The sequence below is a fragment of the Cetorhinus maximus genome, chromosome 2 (assembly GCF_964194155.1).
Source record: "Cetorhinus maximus chromosome 2, sCetMax3.hap1.1, whole genome shotgun sequence".
Taxonomy (NCBI): domain Eukaryota; kingdom Metazoa; phylum Chordata; class Chondrichthyes; order Lamniformes; family Cetorhinidae; genus Cetorhinus; species Cetorhinus maximus.
The window spans coordinates 124,230,770-124,255,790 of record NC_135880.1 but is presented as its reverse complement, the minus strand read 5'-3'; the positions used below and the strand labels follow the sequence as shown (position 1 = coordinate 124,255,790).

The 25,021-nt window shown below is 39.1% G+C and overlaps 1 protein-coding gene across 1 annotated transcript in view; it reads right to left on the bottom strand.

The window, feature by feature from the left end:
- LOC144691378 (uncharacterized) overlaps positions 1–25,021 on the bottom strand; it is a 92,557-nt gene that overhangs the window by 43,058 nt on the left and 24,478 nt on the right. Inside the window, 18 exon segments of the mRNA XM_078559420.1 lie at positions 1,720–1,863; positions 2,411–2,552; positions 5,487–5,626; positions 5,709–5,827; positions 7,303–7,527; positions 7,988–8,159; positions 8,818–8,821; positions 10,471–10,592; positions 11,383–11,502; positions 13,698–13,875; positions 13,877–14,016; positions 17,895–18,263; positions 18,792–18,800; positions 19,705–19,724; positions 19,726–19,816; positions 22,352–22,474; positions 24,012–24,158; positions 24,794–24,935. Coding sequence (XP_078415546.1) covers positions 1,720–1,863; positions 2,411–2,552; positions 5,487–5,626; positions 5,709–5,827; positions 7,303–7,527; positions 7,988–8,159; positions 8,818–8,821; positions 10,471–10,592; positions 11,383–11,502; positions 13,698–13,875; positions 13,877–14,016; positions 17,895–18,263; positions 18,792–18,800; positions 19,705–19,724; positions 19,726–19,816; positions 22,352–22,474; positions 24,012–24,158; positions 24,794–24,935 — 2,407 coding nt within the window.

Here is a 25,021-nt window from a genome sequence, read left to right as displayed (position 1 = left end):
ACTATCTCCTTGTCATTCAACAGCATTACCATTGCTGAATCCTAACATCCTGGGGGTTACCACTGACCAGAAACTGGCCAAGACTAGCCAAAAATATTGTGGCTACAAGAGCAGGTCAGAGGCTAGGAATTGTGCAATGAGTAACTCACCTCAACACCCCAAAGCTTATCCACCATCTACAAGGCACAAGTCAGGAGTGTGATGGAATACTCTGCACTGACCCCAGCTCCAACACTATTCAAGAAGCTTGACACCATCTAGGACAAAGCAGCCCACTTGATTGTTTGTGGATGGGGTGCCAAACATCAGCTCCCTCCAACGCCAATGCACACAGCAGCAGTGTACACCATCTACAAGGTGCACTACAAGAACTCACCAAGGCTCCTTAGATAGCACCTTCCAAACCCATAGAAGGACAAGAGCAGCAGATGCATGGGAGCACCACCACCTGGAGGGTCTCCAAGCCACTTATCATCCTAACTTGGAAATATATCGCCTTCTCTTCACCGTCACTGGGTCGAAATCTTAGAACTCCCTTAACAGCACTATGGGTGTACCTACACCACATGGAGTGCAGTGGTTCAAGGCAGCAGCTCACCACCACGGGAAATTAGGGATGGACAATAAATGCTGCTCTAGCCAGTGATTCCCACATCCCATAAATGAATTTTTAAAAAAAATCATTGTTTCCATCTGTAGAATTTATGACTTTACAATATTCAGTCTGGGATGGGATAAGATAAAGTTTGCATTGAACAAAGCTGATCTCAGCTAGGGCAGGAAATCAGACCTGGGAATGGGAAATGGGGCTTTTCCTCCTAATTACCAGCACCCAATGTTGGAAACTTTGGGGGTGGAGGTGGGAGGAGACGATGATAGGCATGATCTGGTTTATCTGACACTTGATGTGTATTCACAATTACATGGGTAAGGTACAACACTTCAATAAGCACTTGCAAAACCCCCAATCCAGCAAGGAGTGAATCCCTTTGGGGAACTTGCATAATGCTTCCCCCTGCCTACACAGGTCATTTAGTATTTGCTTAATGTAATCTTTCCCAAATTATGACACAAACATTAATTTTTTGACCCCAAGGGTAAGAAAAACTATTTTACATTCAACATTTGCAGGGCCAAGTTCTTTTGCAAATATGGAAATGTGTTTGATTGCAGGTTAGTCTTTCCAATGCTTAATCTCATTTCAATTTCTATTGCATACATTTGTTTTAAAATAAGAAAAGCCAAAAGACTGTTCCAACCCAATCCTTCCACAGTACATTCAGATCTATTGAAAATATTTTCTGGAGGCTTTCCTTACATCAAACTACTCAGACTTCACCTCCCCACTTGAATCTGGCCACTGGGTCAATCACCTTCTTACAGTATCCAAAAGCAGGCCAATTAAGCATATGCTACAAAAGCTACTGTAACTAATACACAATTGAAAATATTGTCTTTATGTAGGATGCATAAAAAGGGAAACCAGAGATCGATTACAGTAATATGGTGATTTATCACAACTGTTAGAGTTGTCAAGTTGCTGCATGCAATTTCCCAAATGGCTGTTAGTTCTTCTATCTTTTTATGCAAAGTTTAAGCTAGTCTAGTTGAGGTTTTGAACTACTCAGTAAAATCATGCCACAATCTCCAAACTCGTTCCACTATCGCCTCCATTTCTCACTTATGTAACATGGATTTTGAAGTTTGTTCAATATTTACCCAATTCACAATGTCTTCCATCCTTTAGTTTCATTCCAGATGGACACACACAGGTATATTTTGGCAATTGACTAATCAGTGGACCAGGGAGACAAAGGTATTTACAGCCTCCGTTTTTCAACTTCTCATTGCACCAGTTTTTGCCTGGTTAAGAGACCAAAAACAAGATCAAAGTCAGTAGTTCAGACATGAAAATCCCACAAGTTAGTGGCCCTCAAATGAAACATCAAGTGAAAGCCCAAATTTTACTGTACTATATCAACAGTCAAAATTTCACTAGTGTCATTCAAAGTCCAAGACAGATAGTCATTGTGCATTGGAAATTTGGACTTTAGCACAAATGTTTTGCAACTCAGGTCATACATGTTGACCCCTCATCTGAACTGTCAAATAAAAATTGGACAAAGATATGATAGTTATGAAGTTCTATATAAAAATGGTATGTCAGATACCATTAACTTAACTAAGATACCTTAACTTGAAAATATTTTCTGGAGGCTTTCCTTACATCAAACTACTTGTTTAAGTTCTATATCCGCACTGACTAAATTACTGAACTCTAACTACTGGCAGTCTACGTGGTAGCAGTTAGTCACATCCACCCTATAGTTCTATTGTTAGAGAGCAAAAGGAGTAAATACACAGAGCCAATAATACTAAATAATTTAAAAACAAATTTCAGGTTTCCTACCAGATGGCTGCATTAAAGTGTGATAAATAATGACATCTTGAGGTTGATTAAGATTGGAAACTAAAGTCATCAGATCTGTTCCAGTATACTTGTTGGCTGCATAAATGGCTTTGCTTATTTCATCAGTCCAGAACACATGATCCTGAAACAAGTGGGAACAAGGTCATTTGATTACCTAGGCAAAAACAACTTGATCTTTGTAGAATTGTGTTGTGCATGGTACTGCAACAAAACCCAAAAGACAAGATGCCCCACTAGTTAGATAATAGAAACAAAAAAGTTGAGGCACACACATCCCTGGTATTCTGCTTACATGTCAGAATTTCCACCTATTTTCCAAGCCATTTTTGTCCAAGCAGGAACCTGGCTAGCAGAGTTACCAACCTCTTTTCCAACCCTGTCCATCTCTCCCCACTGCAATATACTGCACTTCCTGCTTAGTATAGATTAAGTTAAAACAACTACTTCAAAGATGAAAGAACACTGCAGATGCTGGAAATAACAAAAAGCTGGAAAAACTAAGGTCTGACAGCATCTGAGGAGGGGGAGGCTCCTCGGGAGAAAGCTCCTTCAGTGCTCTGAAGGGTCACGGACTTGAAACGTTAACTTTCTCCCCCCACCAGGTGCCGTCAGACCTGTGGAGTTCTTCCAGTGTTTAGTTTTTACTTCAAAGCTACCCACTCGAAACTGTATTACTTACTCCTCATCCACTGCTCTTTCAAGAGGATGCTCCTATTGTCAATATTTACTCATCCATCTTTTGGATAACTAGATGCTCTGCTAAACCACTGGTGGCCCATTAGCCAGCCAGCCATTGTAAAAGTACATCTTAATTGAATTTGATGCCCAATTGGAACACAGCTTTAGGTCATCATCCAGCAAATTTACATCACTCAGCTTGCAGTCAAGAAACAATAGAGCAGCAATCTCAGCTGGTTTCTGATTCATGTTTCACTCAACATTTACTCCCAGGGCACAGCAGAGAGTCAGTCATGGGAGCAAGAGTCAGAAGGTTATAGGTTCAAGCACCACACCAGAGACAAACACAAAGATCTAAGCTGACATGCCTGTGCAATATGGAGTGTTACTGTATTTCCTTTGCAAAGTTATTTGATTGATTAAAGCACTTTGAGACAAAGTTCCTGAAAAGGTGCTGCAAAAGGTCTTTACCATTAAGCCATGGAAGAATTGACATTTTCCCCAGCACAGCTGCCAGTGCTGGAAATCTGAAAGTAAAATAAAGGTAGCTAGAAACACTCAGGCCTGGCAGCATCTGTGGACAGAGAGAGTTAACCTTTTAAAAAGGTCATCAACCTGAAATGTGTCTCACCAGATGCTACAAGACCTGTTGAGAATGTCCAAAATTCTTTTATCTCAGAACTTTTCATTAGCATGAACATGGCCTCTCAGAGTTAAGCTACACTGTTATATACAACAATGTTAAAATGTTGATTAAAATGGGTTGCAGGCAGCGATCTACTGCTTCAGTCTGTGATCTAACTTCAATCTTGTAGGCTGCTTGCAGTCCCAGAAGCAATCAATGGTTTTCTAATATCATGGGTGTGCAGTATTCTGTAATCGAGAAGCTAAAGAACGGATTTACAGATCAAAGGCTGGATTTCCATCTTTGAGACAGGTAGCCAGGGTCAGCAAACTTCCTGATTCAGCAGACCCAACTCAGTTGAAGTGCTGGGTTAGACCCAATTTTGACCGAGTGGAGCAGGTGCAGATGGAGTCAGGCCCACCACCCCTGGAAGTGGATCAGAGGCAGCTGCGTATCAAGACAGGCTGTTTAAAAGGCCCCTCAATTCTCTGGGACTTTTGTCCCAGCTGTTTGCTTATTATATTTTAGGACCTCTAGCTGTCAACCCTCAACATGCCCCCTCACACCCCTGCCCACTCCCCATGTCCTCAGTACTTCATGCCCATTCACCTAGCACACCTTGAGCCCTATAGCAACAATAGGATGTGGGAACTGCTCAAAAACCACTCATTCATAATTCTTTATGAAACTGCTGTTGGTACAACCCTAAGAGGGTCCATCAACCAAAACTTTAAAGTATTAAAAATAGTTGTCAAGTGCTTGTAGCTTCTATCTATGCAAATAAACAGCTATTGACAAAACAAATTACAGAAAAATAGAATGACAGCTTTACGATGTAATCAGGCAAAGCTCTCTCTTCCCCCCAGCTGTGTCTAAGTAAAACATTTTATGGGAGTTTGGGCTCTCAAAGCCTCATTATGCAGGCAGCTAGGAAGGGTGTGGGCTCCCTACCTGCGCCCTTATCCCATGCCACTGAGAACTGGGGGCTGTTGGGAATAGGCCAGGAATCCAATTCCATCCACCATTTTTAATTCCCTCCACCTCCATTCAGGCTGATGGAGACATGAAAATCCTGCTTAAGTCTCAAAAGCTATCTTATTTAGTATTTTAACTACAGAAACTTTGCCTGAAAAAAAACAATGCTTAGCAACTTCTAAAGTCCTGTGGAAAAGTGACAAGCCCTGAAACATTATATAAATTAAAGTTACTGCAGTCAGTGATGTTAAAAAGTTCTGGGCTTCAGTAGGAGAGATTACTGCAAAAGATTTGCCTCTTTGATATTCAATGGCCAAAATTATAGATTATGCAAAATACCACTCAGGCATTACCTTTTTTTTTTAAAAAAGAGCTTCAAAGAGCAGAACTTGTTACACAACATTGACTTGCATTGCCTGTAATGTTCAATGTCATGCTTGTTTTTTTTTTAAAAAACAGCTATGGAGGGGAATTGACTTAACTATTGCCTCTTTGGTGGTAAACAAGGTGAGCAGATTGCGTTAAGACTAAAGTTTACTAGTATGAAAGTAATTAAGCTTTGATATGGGTAGACATTGCATAACTTGCTAATTACTTCTTAGTCTTTGAAGGCAAACTTTCCAAATATGGCAGGGTTGTTGTTACAACTAAAGACAAAACTCTGCTCTCCAGAAGCAGTGATTCAGAATGATCACTGGAATTGCAGAAGTATGCTCAAAATCCAGGTGTACACAACAAAACAGTGGTTTCAAATGTCATGATTGGTCAAATGACTACCTCAAATACTGAGATGCCACACGGATGAGCAAGGAATTGACGTGAAAAAAGTACTGTCCTTCTGTCTTGTCCACTGAAGTCTACACTGGACACCATGTGCAGTTTTGAGTCAACCCAATAGAGACGGCTTTTCACAAGATCTGTGAACAAAATCGAAAGATTAACAACCAAGTTCAATTTGGAAAAAAGGGAAAAATGAAAAAGGTATACTAGCTCACTTACCAAGTGCAATACCATTTGGTGACTGAATCTCTCTGGTAACCAGAAGCTGCCTATTGACACCATTCATTCCTGCTTTTTCTATCATGGATGGCTCACCCAGATCTGACCAGTAAATAAACCTTTGAAAGGCAAAGGACACTAATTAGTCAAAAAGACACTCTGAATTTAGTCTCAGGATGAACAAAAACAGTTTTAAAACATCATGGATCTATATGGACAAGGGTAGAACTAAATTTAATACTTAGTACAAGTATTAAATATAAATTGTTGGAGATGTTGTGTATCCTGTGGAGATCAACAAACCAAAAAGGATGGAATTTGCCAATGAGCTAAAAATCAATGGACATGATTTCAACTTTATAGCTATTACTTCAAACCAAAAACATTAAACATGAGCAAGCAAATCAGTCATTAGAAATTACACAGCTAGAAGATACAAAAGCTCTCAATCAGGCAGCTCACTCAGCAATATGGCACCAATTTCAGCCACAAAATCCTTAAAGATTCCTTCAGGTAGCATTCCAGCTCCATTTCAAGGATTTGGTCACCAATTCTCATCTGACAGCAGCTCCCACACAAGTACATGACGTGGCATATTTCACTAAAACCTTCTCAGCTCTTCTCCCACTGGTATCATAGATCCACTAGAATCCCCTTTATCTGAGCTGTTAGTAATGGCCTTGTGCCCTGTATAACAATCTGGTCACTCAATTTAAGAGTAACTGAAACAACTCTGTATTCGCTTAATGCTTGCTCCTGGATTCAGCCTTGGTATCCTCCTTAAAACAAGGTCGCCACCTACTTCTCCCACACAAACCTGGTCACATAAGCCCATTGCACCACCCTGCACCCACAAATTCCACAAGCTTGAGAAAAGTTAATGCTAGGGAATGGAACACTCATGCACCCAATGCTAGTATTAAGCCTAGTTTTAGTTGTTTTCATCATCTGCCCCAGAGCATAACAGAAAAAACACCCTTCCTGAACTAGTAAGACATTTCCCAATTCCTGCTTTAGCTAGTCTGTGGTTTGCAAGATAAGTCCATGATCAGTAACATTGGACCAGAGCCAGAAAACTTCCAACCAACTGAACTGGTAAGGCCATCTAAATTCTAAGTTTTTTTTTAGAAAGAATGTTCACAGGAGCTTTGCTGATATGACCATGTTCTCTTTTCCCTCTTCATTGAGGATGCCCTCAACAAACACAAAAAACAATATTGTTCCCTCTTGAATTGCCTTCCAGGAAAACTGGTCTTTAGATAAATCCCAACATTCATAGATTATTTGATCACACTAGTCATAGGGGCAGGACATGGGAGATTATCACTAAAACCAAATATGAAAAGTAATTTCCAGTTCCATTTAGACTTTAGAACTGGAGAGAATTTCATCCTCCTGATCCAAGCACTAGCACCCTTGCATATGGATTAACCACTTACACATCCCTGGTCAGTTTTTGCAAGAGGTTAGCCTACCTCAATTTCCCACGTCACTCAACCATCCTAAAGAAAGACCCATCACAGATTTAAACAGAGTGCATTATTTTTTTTTTTACAAGTACCAAGAAGCTTCAATGAAAGGTAAAATTAAGTACCCAGTTAGCGGATCAACTGCCAAAGAAGCTGGTTCCCTCAAGTCAGTGTCAAAGAGGGTCTTCCTTTCAGTTCCATTAAATGTAGCCACAGAGATAGTTTTAGTGCCACGATCAGTCCAGTAGATATGTTTGTAGATCCAATCCACAGCAATCCCCGTAGGAATATCTACATCCTTAAGAACTCTAGAAACACCAGTTTTGCTTTTCTTTCCATACATAAATAAACTAAGGGGAAAGAAAGAGACCAGAACACCAAACATTGTTACATCGACTGTAGTAAATTTGAGCCTTAGTACTTGGGAATACTTATACTAGAATCATGAAGTTGAGATGTACCCTTCCTCATTTAACACATTCTTTATGTATGTTGAATTAAGAGAAAGAATGAAATAGTGTAATAAAGGGCAGCTGAAGTTAAGGCAGACTATTAAACACTATATACACACAGTGCTAAAAAGCTCCCACTGAAAGATTTTACAAGACAAAGAAAAAAATGCAGTTTAAATCCCAGCTTCATGAATACTTGGTTTAAATCAGTTCTTAGAATGACTGCTGCTATCTTATATTCTTGCTGTGGTTAACATGAACCTTTTACCCAAAGCAATACCAGTCTAGCATCATTAAAAATAACTGTCTGAAGGGCAAAGTTTCAGTGCTGTAACCATCATTATTACTTCAGGATTACCTGAAAATTGCTCGCTGACCCAAGTCAGCCCAGAAAATTCTCTGTTCTGCAATATCAGCATCCAATGCTACAGCATTTCTCAGCTGCACAGCCACCTGGGTATATTCTTGGTGATGCAGTCCTAGCTTCCGGATATCGTGACGATTAGTGAAGATCAAATAAGGCTCTTGGCCTAGAAAAGATTGTATTTACATGGTTTTGGAGGAGAACAAAACACCAATCTCTTTGCTCAAAAAACAGCCTCTACATTGATAGGCCTTATCAAGGGCATGGTTATATAGTCCCTCAAACCAACTCATGACACTTTTATCTGGAGACCCAATTCATAGCAATCATGAATTAAATGTTGCTAAAAGAAAAAGACATGAAGCTTTTTATCTTGCACTCATCAGGACACTGCAAGAATCTAATAAAGGGGAAAACAATGTATACTGTATGAGGATGAGTGCTGATTGGTTGGCAAGTAGACTTATTTGCATGAACTCTGCAACTCAGTCAAGTTCAGTTTTAGTTACACCATGTATGCCCAAATAGATGGTGTTGCCATGGGATGCCCTCTAGGCCCAGCTCTCGCCAACATCTTTGTTGGGCTCCATGAAAAACAGGGTCTTCAACGGAAGGACACTCAAGCTCCTACCCCTCATCTATTTCCATATGTGGATGATACATTTGCTATATTTAAATCCACAGCTGCATGTACTAATTTCCTAGCATGTCTTAATGGACTCCATCCTGCACTCAAACTCACCTTTGAAATGAACAAATGACTCCTCCCTTGACACTAGTTGGGAAATCTGCCAGGGCATTCTCTACCATGGTTTACCACAAACCTACCTTCACTAGTCAATATATACATTGGAATTCTTAGTTCCGCACACAAGATTGGCCTTATCGACAACATTGTAAATCGGGCCTGAGCCATTTGCTCACCATGCAAGCTTGATACTGAAAATAGGGTTCAAAGGCATCCTGCAGGGTAATGACTACCCTGATCAGATCATTACAGTGTATATTATGCAAACTCACAGGCCTAAGGTTAACACTTTCAGCCCTGAAAAACAGTCTACCTCAGGAGGGGCAAGGTGAGGTATCAAAAATTTGATCAACAGGCAAAGCTAGCTGTTTCACACTGCTACTAAGCAGTAGCAACATGTGATATTCACCACTAACAGGATGCTGCTGTCAAGCCAAAAGGCATTCTACCAATCACAATTGGAGTAATGTGGTGTATGAACTTCAATGCCAATGTGATGCTAGGTATGTAGGCTGTATGCTCCAAAGACTGAGATCATATCAAAACATGTCCCAGTTGCTGTTTGCAACAGGCAAGGTACAGACAATACCCCACCAGCCTACTTACAAAACGGTGTCCAACATTAGATGTGATTCTGCAATTGGGCAACACTTGCTAAATAATCTTGTAACAAATTACACTGAACCAATAACATCAGTCAGGCAGTGTGGTGTATTTGCATGTACTGGAAGCTGCATATTAATACAGGGCCCTGTTCTTTGCAGACAGAAAGAACATGTACACTGTTTAGCTGAAACAGGTACAAAGTAAGTGACAGGTGTTCGCAGACTCATTCCTCAGGGCAATGCCTTGACCAAATCAAGGACAAGGTGCCTGATTTAAATTTCAAATACTTGACAGTTCACTGTCAGGCACCATCACTGGTGCATTCTCCATGGCAATGCCTCTACCAGAGTCCAATTGCCAACCAATTAGCACACTACAGTACAAATTGTCTTCTCCTTGTATTGGTATTCTTGAAGTGTTCTGATGAGTGCAAGGTGAAAAGTTTTGACATCTCTTTTCAGCAGTATTCAAGTTCTGACTATGAATTAAAATTAAATTCCATGCAGTGAGATCTACAGTTCCAGTTTCCCCAATGGTCTGCGTGCCCCAACTTTATATTCAATGACAGGATTGCCAACACTGACCTGCTTTTAAAGGCCCCAAGTGCATTATGCATTTAGATGAGACACAAAAAACCTTCACTTGTGTGCTTACAACAGGCTATTTCATGGATCTGAACATCTAGCTTCTTGGTCTGGTATTAAACCCATGCAGATCAAAAAAAGGTCTCTTGTTAATTCCAAATACATTATTAACTGAAGCAGTGGAGGGGCAATGCTTTTGGTGTTCTAGCTAGGGATGGAAAAATGAACAATTCCTCAAATGTATAATCAGGGAGGTAAGCTTGACCATCCATTTAAGGCAATCTCAAGCATCCAAGATATAGCAATTAGAAACAACAAAAGCTTACTTTGCTTCAACATGCCTTAGCAGAGAGCACCCACTTGCTGCATTTGTGACAATCACCTTTGCCCCCCGCCCCCCCCACATCTCATTCAGCCAGTAAGCATTTTTCAATTTTCCACTTGACATATCAAATGAAGTCACTCAAATACTAGAAAGCTACCCAAAACTCATCTCATTTAAAACAGAGTTAGGAAGTCATGTTCTACTTGCCTCCTACTGCCTTGCAAACTTGATTAGTTGCGTCCGTGCGATATCCTGCAAAGCACTCACATTTAAAGCTTCCTTCTACATTAATGCAAATTTGACTGCAGGCACCAGGATTCTGACATTCATCAATATCTAAAAAAAATTAAAAATCAGGGCTCGCTTTTTGAATGAAGGAGATTTTGATTTGATTTCTAACCAGTTAATCTGGGCTTGTTCCAAATCACGTAAAGGAATCTAATCAATAGCTGGTTTCAGAAAGTGACTAAGTTTCATCACTACCTCCGAACAATTTCCAGGTCACTGTAGTCTTGCTTAATTACCCAAATATCAATTTAACTATAACCTTCCTTGAGCATGTTCCAACATGTCCCAATTGTGACCTTAAAATTGGTGCGCAGCCTTCCAATCCATGCAGTGAAGGTACTCCCAACAACATGGATAGGTAGGAGATCCAGAACTTTGACCCATGAAGGAGTAAAATACATGTGCAAGCAAGAATTGTGCAATATTGGCTGTTACATGCAACAGTTGGCTCAGTCCTAAGTGGAGTAAATAAATCAGTTTGCAAAATGCTGCCCAAGAAGCCTTGACAAGTAGCTACAGTGTCCTACAGAGTGCACAGGTACAACTTGGGGTGGAGGGGAAAGTCAGGAAGTCAGCAACTTACTGTAGGACATCCAGCATTTGACTTACTCAGGTAGCTACAGCATTTGTGGCTAGAATTTAGTCATTCATGACTTTCTGAATGTTGATAGTGGAAGATCAATGGCAATACCACCAACCATTGACTATAGTCATTTAGACTATTGTTGAATTTGTACTATTGCCTGGCATATGGGATAGTCAAAGCACTCCCTCTTTCCTCCCCCCACCCCCAAAATGAAATTGCCTGTATTGTACGTCACTAAGTCAGTTAACTTACCTTCACACGTTTTTCCAGCAGTCAATTCAAAGCCAGCAGGACAGTCACATTCATAACCAATGACAAGGTCTCTGCAGATGTGAGAACAACCTCCATTGCTCAATAAGCATTCATTCAAGTCTGCAGAGAGAAAGAACAACTTCATTGCCCAAGCTAATCTTTTCTTTTATAAATTTGGCACCCAAGAATACTCCTTCAATGATTCTGCATATTTTGAGGGGCATCACCTTTAGTCCAGAATTCTTTGATAGACTATTTGTAGCTGTGCTGTATTTAAACAAAGACATATCTAACAATGGAAATTATGATAAACCTACACGTTTCATATGTAAATAAGGAGTATTGCAAAACCACTTAAGTTACCCAAGCAGAACATTGAGAGAAACAAGATTTTTGTAGGTACCTGTATATGTCTAGACATGACCAGTTAATTTTGGTTTACCACAGAATCTGTTCTGTGCCAGTTACCTATCTGCAAACTCTCTCCATTTGTAAAACACTCATCCTCCATTTTGTATATGATTGAACTACTGAAGTCCAGCTGAGTTAACGCAAGTTTGGTTTGAATCATGAGGCACTTAATATTCCACAGCACTGAAATGGCCAGTAACAGGCATGCTCAGATTCAGAATTAAATTACTCTCCTTCATGCCAGTGATAAAATGAATGCTGTAGCGCTATTCCAAAAAAGGTAGGAAACTCCCTGCACAAAGATCAATGGTGTCTAAAATGGGCTGGATTGTGAAATGTGCAGCCAATTCAGTTCAAGTCACCCAGTAAGAGTCAACTATTCCATGCAATTGTAATCTAGGTTGAGAAAGCTGAAAACTAAAAGCCAATAATGTACTCTAATGTGCTCTAAGTGCAGTGAGGATTAATCATCAAGATAGATTTGAGTTTCTCAATGTCAAAATTAATTTCATACATTGGGGCCAAGATGCAGCTGATCATTGTTAAAAACCCATCTGGTTCACTAATGCCCCATAGGGAAGGAAATCTGCTGCCCTTACATGGTCTGGCCTACATGTGACTCCAAACCCACAGCAATGTGGTTGACTGACTCTTAAATGCCCCTCTGTACAAGGGCAATTAATGCTGGCCCAGCCAGCAATGCTACCATCCCATAGATGAATAAAAAAATTTTACAAATTTATTTTAAAAAGTGTCAAGACTATCAACCGGAATTCACTGTATTAGGAGGTCATGTCCCGTATGTTTAAAAGTGGAGAGGGGGACACCAAGGTACTTTTACACAAGCAGAATCAGAATTAAAAGGACAGTCAAAAAGAGATCAGGTGACAAAATTTTGCTTAAAACCCACTTTGATCGGAGTATAAAAAGGAAGACCAAGAAAGGTGCTGATGCAGAGGGGTTTAGGGAAGGAATGGGTTACGGAGTGCAACCCATCATTGGCAGTAGAGTCCGGAGAGTCAGAGGAATGCAAAATTTGTTGAGCTGGATTAGATTAAAGAAAGGTGAGGGATGAAGTCTATGTGGTGGTAGTTATAAAGGCAAAAATGAATTGTGTTGGGGAGCAGGGAGCCAAAAAAAAATCAATGAGCACAGGAATGGAGATTTGGTACAGGATATACAGAATTCTGGATGAGCTGAGTAGAGGACGTGAAGCTGGCCAAGCAAGCATTAAATGCAGAATCATGAGGCAACGTGAGGATTTCTGCAGATGGATTGCAGCAGAGGCAGGCATGAGCAAATGTTCAAGGCAAGTAGGTGCTCAGGTGATGAGAAGGATATGGATACAGAAGTTCAGCTTGTGGAGCTAAAACATGCAGAGATTGTGAACAGAGTCTGGTTCAATTTAAGGCAATATCAGGATTATGGTGAAACTGGGATGGATTTTGAGACAAAAGTTAACACAAAAATTGCAGTTCATCCAAGATTGGATATCAGGCAAGGGAATTGAACAAAGCAGTGGGAGGCTGATAGTGGAGGGCAGTAATGTGAACTGACCCCATAATCTTCAGATATTGGGGAAGGGCAAAGAATAATCCATGGGGGAAATTGATGTAAAATTGTGGGACAGGACAAAAAATATATTGCTAGGGATACTTGGAATTGTATAGATAAGAGTGGAACAAACTCAAGTTGGACAATAAATGAGGTTAAAGGTTACAAAGGATAGAGAGAAGAACAAGGGATAATGTAGAGTCAAATGTAATTTGACTGATGACAGCAGTTTCAGTACTGCAAAGGGTAGAAACACAATGAGAGATATAAACACTGGTTGGGATAAATTTAGGCAAAATGTTTTTAAGCCGATTTCTAAATTTATGGCTACAACATACAAAACCACTTACAGCAATGTTCAAGGGGCTCATCACTCCAGTCCTTACAATCCTGATGCCGATCACATACTTGGACTTTAGCTATGCATTCTCCACTTTGACATTTGAAGTCATTTGGTCCTGTACATTCTAGGTATGGAACAAACCAGGTTAGCAACTTGAAATGGAGATTGTCAATTCTTATCCAGTGGATTTAGACACTTACCATTCTTACAGTTCAACTCATCACTGCCATCAATACAGTCTTTAAACCCATTGCATTGCTTGTTTCCTGGAATACAACTACCACCACCACCACATGGAAGGTAACCTAGTTGACATGTCCGATCAGCTGAAAAAAATCAGATGACCGTTTGTATTTACTGAACAGCTTTAAATCAAGTATTTCTAAATATGTACAATTTGTCAATCTCCATTTGTCTGGGATCTGGAAATTCCAGGATAGGAAGAGCAAAAAGTCATGGCTCCAGCTCCTCTGATATACGGAATACAATGAGCAAGATTAAGTTGAGCTATCCTGCTCAAATAATTTAACAACTCAACCAAAACCCAAAATGTTATGGTTACATGAGAAAACCAAAATAGAAGTTCCAGCTGGCAACTGCCATCTCATTGTAAAACTCTTGCATTGGAAGAGGTCTGCACCTCAAAACTAGCTTGATCACTAAACTCAATCTATGGAATGCAGCTGGAATTGTGCAGAGAACATCCATTGCTGCTCAAAGTTTTAGTGTACAGCGCAGAATATGCACAATCCAACTGCAACCCATCATTTACCAGCAGTCAACAATAACCCACATTTAAATATTAATTACAAAAGCAACGTTTCTAGCAGCTTTAAATAAGTCAGTTATAAAAAATTAAACAGGCGCAAATTAGAACATAGCTAATGAGCAATTTGTTCTTGCTAGGTTTCTATTCGTGTGCCATCCACTTTGAATCAAGACTAGGCATTCCTAATGCCTAAAACTGTAAAGCTAACACTAATGACTAAAAAAAAGTGCATATAATTTGCATATGTAAACAGATGACCAGCGTTGGAAGTACAGAGAGAAAAACAGGGTTTTTAGAACTCCAAGTTTTAGTTTCCAGTTCCCACCAGAAAATTGTGGGCCAGGTGTTATGACCCAGCAGTTGGTAAAGCTGAGTTATTTAAAAATCCCAGAAGGAAACTTAAAAATATAGGTTAGGACAATTGTTTCAAGTGGTAGGTTTGACATGCAACTCTAAATTCAGGAATCAGACCACCAGTTCAAGAGGTTGATATTAAACCAAATGAAACATTTTATTAAGTTACAACATATTAAACACATACATGACTACAAATTACTATAAAACTTAAATTCCCAAACTAATCTCCATTAAGGAAACAGCACCCATAGACTTAACTAGACACCAGGCAAAGTATTTTCACTTTACGAATTCAAAGTGAGGTTCGTCTCACTATGATTCCTGTGGACACAGTTGTAGGCTTACAGCTGCTTTGATCTTACATCACCCCCTGCACACCTCACTGAATGTAAATTCTCATTGTATCACCAGCCTCTGAACCCCACTTCTAATAATAAAACCCCTCTCATAGTACCAATTTTATTAGTAATATAAACATTGCTTGGTCTCCGCTAGCTAGGTGCCAGATTTTACCTACTTCTTGAATGCTGTATTCAAAAAAAAGCAAATGTACTCTACCTCTTCTCAAAACTAGGGCATAAAAGCACTCAGACTAGCTGGATTTAATCCAATTAAGGCACACAGACTAAACCTCTATTTTAAAAGAAAAACATTTTCCAATAATAGCTTCATGCCACAGGGTGCTGTATAATAGACACGGGCTCCTTGTAAGAATCATCATGTTTTGTAGGAAAGGGAGCAATTACAGGCTCTCAGGATCAGTGACCAAAATTGATATTTGCCTATGCACAATATTCAGTAGAGACAGTTCTATATTTTCAAAATTGGTTACACAACCTGCAGGATAATAGACAGATGCAGAGCAGTCATCATTGGCTGCAAAAATACCTGCCCCCAAGACACTTTTAGACCTAGCCCAATAATACAGTAACTGGTCAGGTATATCCTCAAGTGCTCTTTATTCTACTAGGCATGATGCAATCATATCAAATGGCCTAGTGGACAGGATTCCCAGCAACTTCACTCCACTTCATTCTACATTAACATAATTTGACTAGCAAATGGGTGTAATCACTCCAGTCATTTTTTTTTTATAAAAACTGTCATGTGTAATATCCCAGCCATTGGTTTCTGCAAACAAATTGCTCACAAAACCACTTCTATAAAATGGAAGTGCACAGCAAATTTGTTCAACATTGTCACTTAAGCATTCCTCGAATTAAACAATTTTTTTGCCCTTCCTTCCCCAACTTCACGTCCAAACAATGGAAGCTGATTTTGAAAAGTTAGCACAAGCACAGCAAGAGTTAAATGGTGCTTAGCGTCCACTTGAGAAGACACCCAATTGGAAAATGCATTCCACTTGGTCAATAATGACCAGTTTTGGGAAATCCAATTCTCCTTGGCTGAAGCTTCTCCCTCAAGTTCATTATTGGAATATCCCAAAACTGCACATCAGGTTTTGCATTAAATGAGGGGTTAAGTGGAAGATCACCTTATGCACATAGAAATACATCAAGAGTAGCAGCTGTAGGAAGGGATTTCCCATCTGTATAAAATGCAAAATACTGCAGGTGCTGGAAATCTGAAAAAACAATATTGCTGGGAAAAAACACAGGTCTGATAGTATCTGTGGAAAGACAGTTAACGTTTCGAGTCATACGGACTCAAAATGTTAACTCTTGTATTTCTCTCCACAGATGCTGTCATTTCCCATTTGTATGTGGAGGATATTATAGATTCAGCTATTGAACATTTATGACATGGAACCATTTGTTCAAGGTAGCTAGTGAATTTGGACTGAAAAATTACTTGGATACACCTGGCTATTCAAAAAAACCTGGGGAGAGAAGTAAACCTCTTGTTCATAATTCTATTTTCAATTCTCCTTGCAACATTGCACCTCAAAATACAGCTACAATGTGATTTAGAGAAAGGCATCTTCTGGAATCTGTGTACAACCCAAAAGCACTTTTCTGAAAAAGATTTAAGTGCCTCATCCACAAGGATTTGATGGGGATTGAAAGTGCAGTTTTCAAAATGGAGTCATTAAGTCATTCTTAAAAAAAAAATCAATGAAAAAAACTAATAAAGGCAAGCTTAAATCTGTGCCTAATGTACTCAAATATTTCATTGGAACTATATTGGTATTATCCTCAAGAGGTATGGCTTGGTTCATGAGCTGACTTGCAGTATAGCATCATGACATGTTTATGCAAGATTCACTCATCTCTTAACCTTTGAAGTACACCTTAAAAGTTTCAAGTGGCTGGAACGTGCATCTAACAAATTTATCACAGCAAAACGAAATGTATTTCATGAGTGAAAAAATCTGAACCTGAAGATCCAAATCATAGCTTAATTATTTCATTAACCCATTAAGATAGCTCTTTCAAAAAAGTTATTTGTATGCTCTCAAGTCAAGTATTCCTGCTTTGCTCTCACTGAACAGCACCACCCCCTCACCTCCCCAAACTGAACATGCAGCTTAAAAACCCTAAACTACTACAATTGACCACCTTTGGTGAGGAAACAGTAGTCAAAGTAAATTGGAACTAGAAGATGTCAACAGTATATGGCTAAAATATCAGTGATGAATGTAATAATGAGCTGGGTAAATGCATCAGCTTCCCTACATAAAAAAGCTAAAGGCAACAAAATCAGACATCCCTTCTTTCATTGAAAGATATCCTGGAAAAATGGGTGCTGGCCTTCCACACACTACCATTACAATTTCAAGTATAAAGAGATAATGACTCATTTGTTTTCATTTGGCAGTATAATCAGTATTCCGCACTTTAGAAAAAAATTGGAATAATCAATCTCAATTCTGTACAGACTTTTACCTACCAGAGGTTTCATTCATCTTTCACATTAAAATGACCAATTCTGTTCAGCACGCTAAAATCAGTGATAATGTCAATGAATTCTTGGAGCAAGCTTGCTAAAGGTGATTGACAATTTCACTTTACTACAATAAATCTTACATAAAATTTAAAGGCAATTCAGAGCACATCAACTAACATCTGCTTACTATTTACTACCCCAATAATGGTACAAATAAATTAGACCACTTACGGCAGTTGGCTTCATCACTTCCATCTTTACAGTCAGTTTCCCCGTCACAGTACCATTGACTATGGATGCATTCACCAGACTGACACTGGACCTCATTAGGAGAGCAAGTCACAAAAGGAAGTATATGCCCACAGCGTCCTGGAGATTCATCAGACAGGTCAGTACAGTCAATGTTAGCGTCACATGCCCAGCCCAAAGGGATACATTCAGAATTATTGCACTGAAACTCATGTGGGCCACAGGAAGTTGGTGTGCAGTTTTTCTCATCACTTCCATCACCACAATCATCCTCACCATTACAAACAAATGCCATGGAAATGCATCTGGCACTGGCACAAGTAAACTCTTCTGTACTGCAAACAAGGTTGTCTGAAAAACAAGGTTTTATTACAAACTTAGTGTTACAATCACAGTAAATGGTTATTGTTGAGCAAGCCAGATCCCAGAGAAATCTAACTAATCATTAACTTTGTGAAAAGGAGGAAAAGTTAGACCTCAAAAGCATAGAACTCCCATAACAGCCTTTTAAAAATTAGTTTTTCTTACCTTTAAAGTTACAGTTAAGTCTTCCAGAACAACCGCCCCCCCCCCACCCCACCAAAAACCTGCTTGTTCAAAAAGTACACAATTAAACTACCCTCTTGTTAACAGCCCCTTATAGATTTAACCATTAAAATCCAGTATTACTCAAATCAAGGAGTTGTCACAATAATAAAAAAGTATCTCTCATGACTTCAAACATTTCCACTGATGTGGAATTCCAAAAGAGGTTCAGAAACAAACTCTTAAAACAGACTTTCCTGGTCGGGTGGCAGCCTTCATTTAAAACTTTTGCAGCTTTTAATAGCTCACACACCAAAGAGCTGGTCTTCAAGGCTTTTTTCCCCCCATAGCCACCACAATTCAGTTAAACATCCTTCCTTAAATATCTTTCTCTTTCCCCCCCCCACCCCACTCAACTTCTCCACAAAAATCTCATGTTTTCTATTTTCAGGTCAATAAAATTTAATATACCTCCCCCCCCCATTTCCTCATGAAGCAATTGTTCTTTGCTACCCCCAAAGTCCCTTTTGAAATTCAATAACTGAAAAACCAAGTTTCCCACTTATCTCAAATAGGATGGATTTCGAATTTGCATTATTTGTAACTCAACCTCATTACAAATGCACCAAACCAACACCTTTAACCTTTCATCTTAGCCCTCAGACAACCCATCTCTAGTAGCCTCCCTTGTTGAATTAACCCTGGACACAGCTTTCTTTACCTACACAGAATGCCAACATAATCCAAAAAGTTTAAAAATCACTAGTTTTGAAACCAAAATATAGGCAAGCACATTTCAACAGCTAACAATTTTAAGACAGTATTTCTTTGAAGAACAGCTTATTGTAAAATTAACATTAAGCCACATTTTTTATACCAGAGCTAGGATATTGCATCCATTCTGGGCACTATTTTAGAAAGTGACAAAGACAGCAGAATATCCAGGGTTCAGAGACTACACGAAGACTGGGGCCATTCACAGGAGGGACAAAAGGATACAAACTTAAAAATTGTTAATAGTACAGTTTAGCCAGTGAACTTGTGTCCAAGTTTAAAAATCACTAGTGGCAAAGGAAAGCATTAGGAAAGAAGTTCTAACATTTATAAGGTTGGCATTAAGATTGTCTTGAGATGACATTCTATGGTGGTAGCATAAGCCACAATAGTTTAATGAAAATATGAATCAGGATATGAAGTAAACAATTCTACAGCACAGCTCAAAAGCTTTCAACTTGAAATAAGCCTGGCATCTATTTAGCACAATCATCCTCATCATTGCCAGTATCAGTCCTTCACTCCATTGCACTTCCAAAAGACTGGAATACATTTGAGTGACCCAGGGCCATAACTTATTTCATCAATAGCACAGGTGCTTGTGTCTAAAAGAAAAGCATATTAAAGCTAAAATAGAAGTCCAGATTTGAGTATAAAGGTCATTCAAGGTTTTACCAACATTAGGACAAAGCAAAAGAAATGAAGGCCCTGATTTTGAGTTGAGAAATGTGAGGCTAGTTAGAACAGTAAATTACATTGCAATTTTTGGCATTTGGATATGCGAAGCTAAAGGCAGAAATCCAGTTGTTTATATCAGAAACTCCTTCCTTCAGTGAGGAATGCTGTAGTATCCCTGTGAAGGAATGGGAAGACAGACTTGCATTTATTAGCACCTTTCATGACTACTGGACATCCCAATGCACAGTACAATACTGACTACATTAACTGTTGTGCAAGAAATGCAGTGGCCAATTTACATAGAAGCTCCCACAAACTGCAATATGATAATAGCCAGGTAATCTGTTTGGGATGCCCATTTGAATATTAGCTAGGACACTGGGGCTAACGCTCCTGCTTGCCCACAAAATAGTCCCATGGGATCACACCCACCTTAGGGGGCAGACAGGAGATCTATCCAAAAAATGAAAATCAATAGCAAGAACTTTGAGTAATTACCCACTAGTCCCACACAATGTGCCAGAAAAAGTAAACACTGATTCATTCAGAAGTGGTTGAAAATTTTAAGTGCTTACTGCCAAACAACCTCCTGGTCCTGAAAATTTAAATATGGTGCCAATTCCTTCAGAAGTTAGTATTCTCTCCTAATCTCAACTCTTCCCCAATCTTTATTTCACTCTAAATGATATTATTCCTACAAAATTTATTGAACAGTGTTCAATCTTTACTGAGACATTGTTGTTTTCTAGTGCAGAACTTGAATACTGCAGAAAAGTAAACTACTTTGCCAAAACTTTACATCTTGCACTCATCAGGACAACACAATGCCAAATATCAAATCAACAAATTATACTACGAGAAAAAAAAAGGGTGCCAATTGGTTGGCAAGTCCAACTCTGAATAGCCAAGGCTGCCATGGCTGAGGCACTGCCATGGAGAAAGCAAAGAGAAACTATAAGCTTGTTTGCAGACCTGCATATGAACACGTCACTTCTAGCAAGTGAAAGCGAGCCACATTAGGAGCTCAACTAATGTTAATTTGGCTGTGTAGCTATTAGCATTCTCTGGGTTGGATTGTTCAGCAAGTGCTGCCCAATTACAGAGTCACATTTAATTAGCAGACAGACATTTTGGATTTTGCAAGTACAGTCTTTACTCTGCCCATTATGAACTGAAGGAACCTGCTGTTTATTTGATCAATCACTGGGACATACAGCCTACAGACCTGGCAAAATAAAAACAGAATTACCTGGAAAAACTCAGCAAGTCTGGCAGCATCGGCGGAGAAGAAATCAGTCAACGTTTCGAGCCCTCATGGCCCTTCAGCAGAGTAAAGACTGTACTTGCAAAATCCAAAATGTCTGTCTGCTAATTAAATGTGACTCTGTAATTGGGCAGCACTTGCTGAACAATCCAACCCAGAGAATGCTAATAGCTACACAGCCAAATTAACATTAGTTGAGCTCCTAATGTGGCTCGCTTTCACTTGCTAGAAGTGACGTGTTCATATGCAGGTCTGCAAACAAGCTTATAGTTTCTCTTTGCTTTATTTTGTTTTGGATTTCCAGCATCCGCAGTAGCTTTTAGCTTTTTGTTTTTATCTACAGACCTGGCATCTCACTGGTGCTGAAATCCATGACATTGAGCAATTGTGTGGTAGGCAGAACACCTTTTTGGATCAACTGCAGCATCCTGTTAGTGGAAGATACCATTCACCTAATGATTGTATAGGGAGCAGTGTGAAAGATTCCTTAACCTATTGTTCTGCATGGCATGCCTTGGTCAGAGTCAACTATCAACCAGTCAGCACCATTTCTCCTGTACTGCAACTTGTAGATGGTTTGAAAGTTGGCATTCTTGGATGTGTCCTGATGAGTGCAAGGACAAGAAAGCTCAGCAACATGGCTCTTTTCAGCAATATTGTTCAATCTGAACTGCCCTGCTATTTCTTGTTCTTCTCACACCACATCATAGAGGGTGCTCTGCTGGATCAGATCCCAGATTAAGCAATGTCTTTGGTCAAAAGTCTGGAAAAAAATGGATAATTTAGTCAGGGGAATGGGAAGTGCTTTTGTAAAACAAGGTTGGAAAATATATGGGAAGAAAAGGAGCAATAGAATGACCAATAAGCTGCTTGCTGGAAGTCAAATAGCTTTATGCCCAAGTAATATCCAGCAAAAAAAAAGGGGGAGTGGCAATTCACATTCTGAGTCAATGTTAATAACCCATTCCCAAAAGTTCAAAGCAAGTGTGGTATCAAACCAAGATCAGAGTTAGGCAGCCAATTCAATATTTTTCCAAACCATTGAAGAGGCTAATTAAGTTTTTTTGCTGTAATCAGTATACATGGAAACTAATACCTACACGACTCAAATCCCCTCCAATTCAAGTGTCATCCAGTGTGGCTCTTCCCATTTAACTAAAAACAGAACATTTCTTTTTCTGCAATTGTAAATACTTACAGCACAGTTCTAGGTTTTCATCAGTTCCATCTTCACAGTCGGTATTGCCATCACACTTCAGTTTACTAGGTATGCATTGCCCATTATGACACACAAAGTTTGATGATCCACAGGTTGTGTTAACTACCAGATGAAATAGTCAATTAAAATTAAGTTCTACTTACAGCATTACTAAACAACAATCCACTAGTGAGAAACAGTGAGACAGTAGTTTAAGCTGCCAAGGATTTGTATGCAGCTCTACTCTATGGCTCCATTAGCACTAGTTAACCTAGCAACACTGACATACCCAGACAAGTGACAGACCATCCTACCAGAGGTTTATTCATTAGCTCATGAGCAAGAGCACCTCAACTTCAAGACAAAACATGAAGTGTTCAATCAATAAGCCAGTATTTATAATAACTAAACACAAATGCTTTGCCTGGAACTGGCCAAGAAACTCATGCAAGTATTAGAATTGGATTGTTTTACAATTCCCCAATTAGCACATCTAAAGCTGAAACAGCATTAGAGAGAGGAAAGGAGAAACTGCTGAATTAAATTTACTATCAGTCCAGATGTTGAATTTGCCAAGCTTTGAAAGATGACCATCCAATTGTATAGATTCTAGTTTTCTTTGCCTAGTCACCTTTCATGAAGGCAAACCCAGGTAATATTTATTTAGGAAAAGCCCAGATCTTATTTCAATCCATCAGTGGTTGTGGATCTTTTTAGATTTCAGCCTTTCCACCAGTTTAAGTACATAGAATGGAAAGCAAGCTTGCGATCTGAAGACATGGGGAATCTCTCTTGTACAGTATTTACTAGAGGCCTTTGGAAATATAGGTATTTCATCTAAAGTGATACTTAGATGTATGAAGCTTGAACTTAAAATTGTTCATAAAAAAGGTGTCTTAAGTATAGCTCCAAATCGGATATGTTTGGTACAGGAGATGGATAGAGGTTTTATGCTTGCAAAACTGAGACCCCTAGAAAACATCCTACAATCACCAGGGATCAGAATCTCATAATTAGGACTTCATTCTGTTTCCAAATGTCAAAGATAAAACATTTCAGATCTCCAGCTTAGGTTCCATATGGTTTTGAGCAAGATATGAGGCAACTGGGTAGTATTGACTGAAATAATGCACAAGCTCAATTTAAAACAAGTTTTATATAGAGTTTCTACAATCTTAAGCTAGTTCAAAATTCAATTCACTAAATCCTACCCACACTCGGCCTGTCAATTGCACTCATTGGAGGGCATTCACCACATTGTGGCTAAAATTTTAGCCACATGGGCATCCAAGGGTGACATCTATTGTTAGTGATCTGTAACAGCCAGTCACCTGAGCTTCCCTTAGGACTGCTTCTCAGATGTGACTTTGAACTGTACACCAGTACAGTACTGTAGTCTGTACATTAGTGACCACTGACTTGCTTCTTCAATTGCAATTTTGATCAATCTACTACAAAAAATTGAGGCCTCTTTCCAGTCAATAGCCATGAACATGATTCTTGGGCTTTTACATTTGAGCTTGTGTAAATGAATTGGGTAGAAATTTTAGACATAAGTGGCTCAATTTCTAATGCATTTTTCCCCCTCCCCAATTGTGCCCCCACAATAAAGTCCAGACCATAATATTCAATATGAAGAACAGAAGCCAATTGTTTTTACCTGTTGCACATAGCTTTCCATCTTTGTTCAGTTCCATGCCATTTGGACAGACACAAGTGTATGTTAATGAATGAATAGTTATTTGAGGAGCAGGCAGACACATGTATTCACAGCCTCCATTCAAAGTCCCATTGCACCAGTTTTTGCCTGTTGAAAATTTTAAGAATCACTGGGGAAGCCTGGCATTATACAATCCAAGTCATTCAAGATTATAGTTTTGCCACAGATGAATTTGCTCATTCTACGCTTGATTTACTTTACAAAAGTGCCAACATTAGTCAGTTGTTGAAACTGACAACTTCACAAACTAAGATATTTCCTATTGTTTCACGTGATGTGCCTTTGTTAAATTGAAGTTAGAAATTATGTGTCAGTCAACTTAGTCATAGAATCAATTGGCTTCTATTTTGTCATTAACTCTTGATATAGGGTGACAAAAGGAGGGAGTGGCTTAAGACCAAGCACATCAGTACTACAAACAATAGGAAGTACCATTTTACCAGATTGACCGATGGGCAGTTAAAGTGGAAGATTATTTCAGCACCAAATTCATTGCTTGAAATAGCTTAAATTAAATTCAAAACAAAACAAGAACTGCAGGATACTTCATTCTCCAAACTGATCAAGTTAGTTTTGGATAGCAAAATGTCACTAGCTGATTGCTTATACAGCTCATAAGAACTGCAGCATATGCATTGTAAACTGAAGTGTAAGGAAATTGAAATTTCATAACTGGCAAGTCTTACCTTTTAAAAAGGAAAGCTAAACTCAAGGCTCCCTACCTGATGGCTGTATTAACTTGTGATAAGCAATAATGTCATGAGGTTCATCAAGGTTGGAGGCTAAAGTCACCACGTTGGCTCCTGTGAACTTATTAGCACTATAAATGATTTCATTCTCACCATCAATCCAAAAGACACGATCCTAAAACAAAATATTTTCTCATTAAAGGCATATATTCACCCAAAGTCTTCTCAATTCTGATGCTAGCACAAATATACCAATTACCT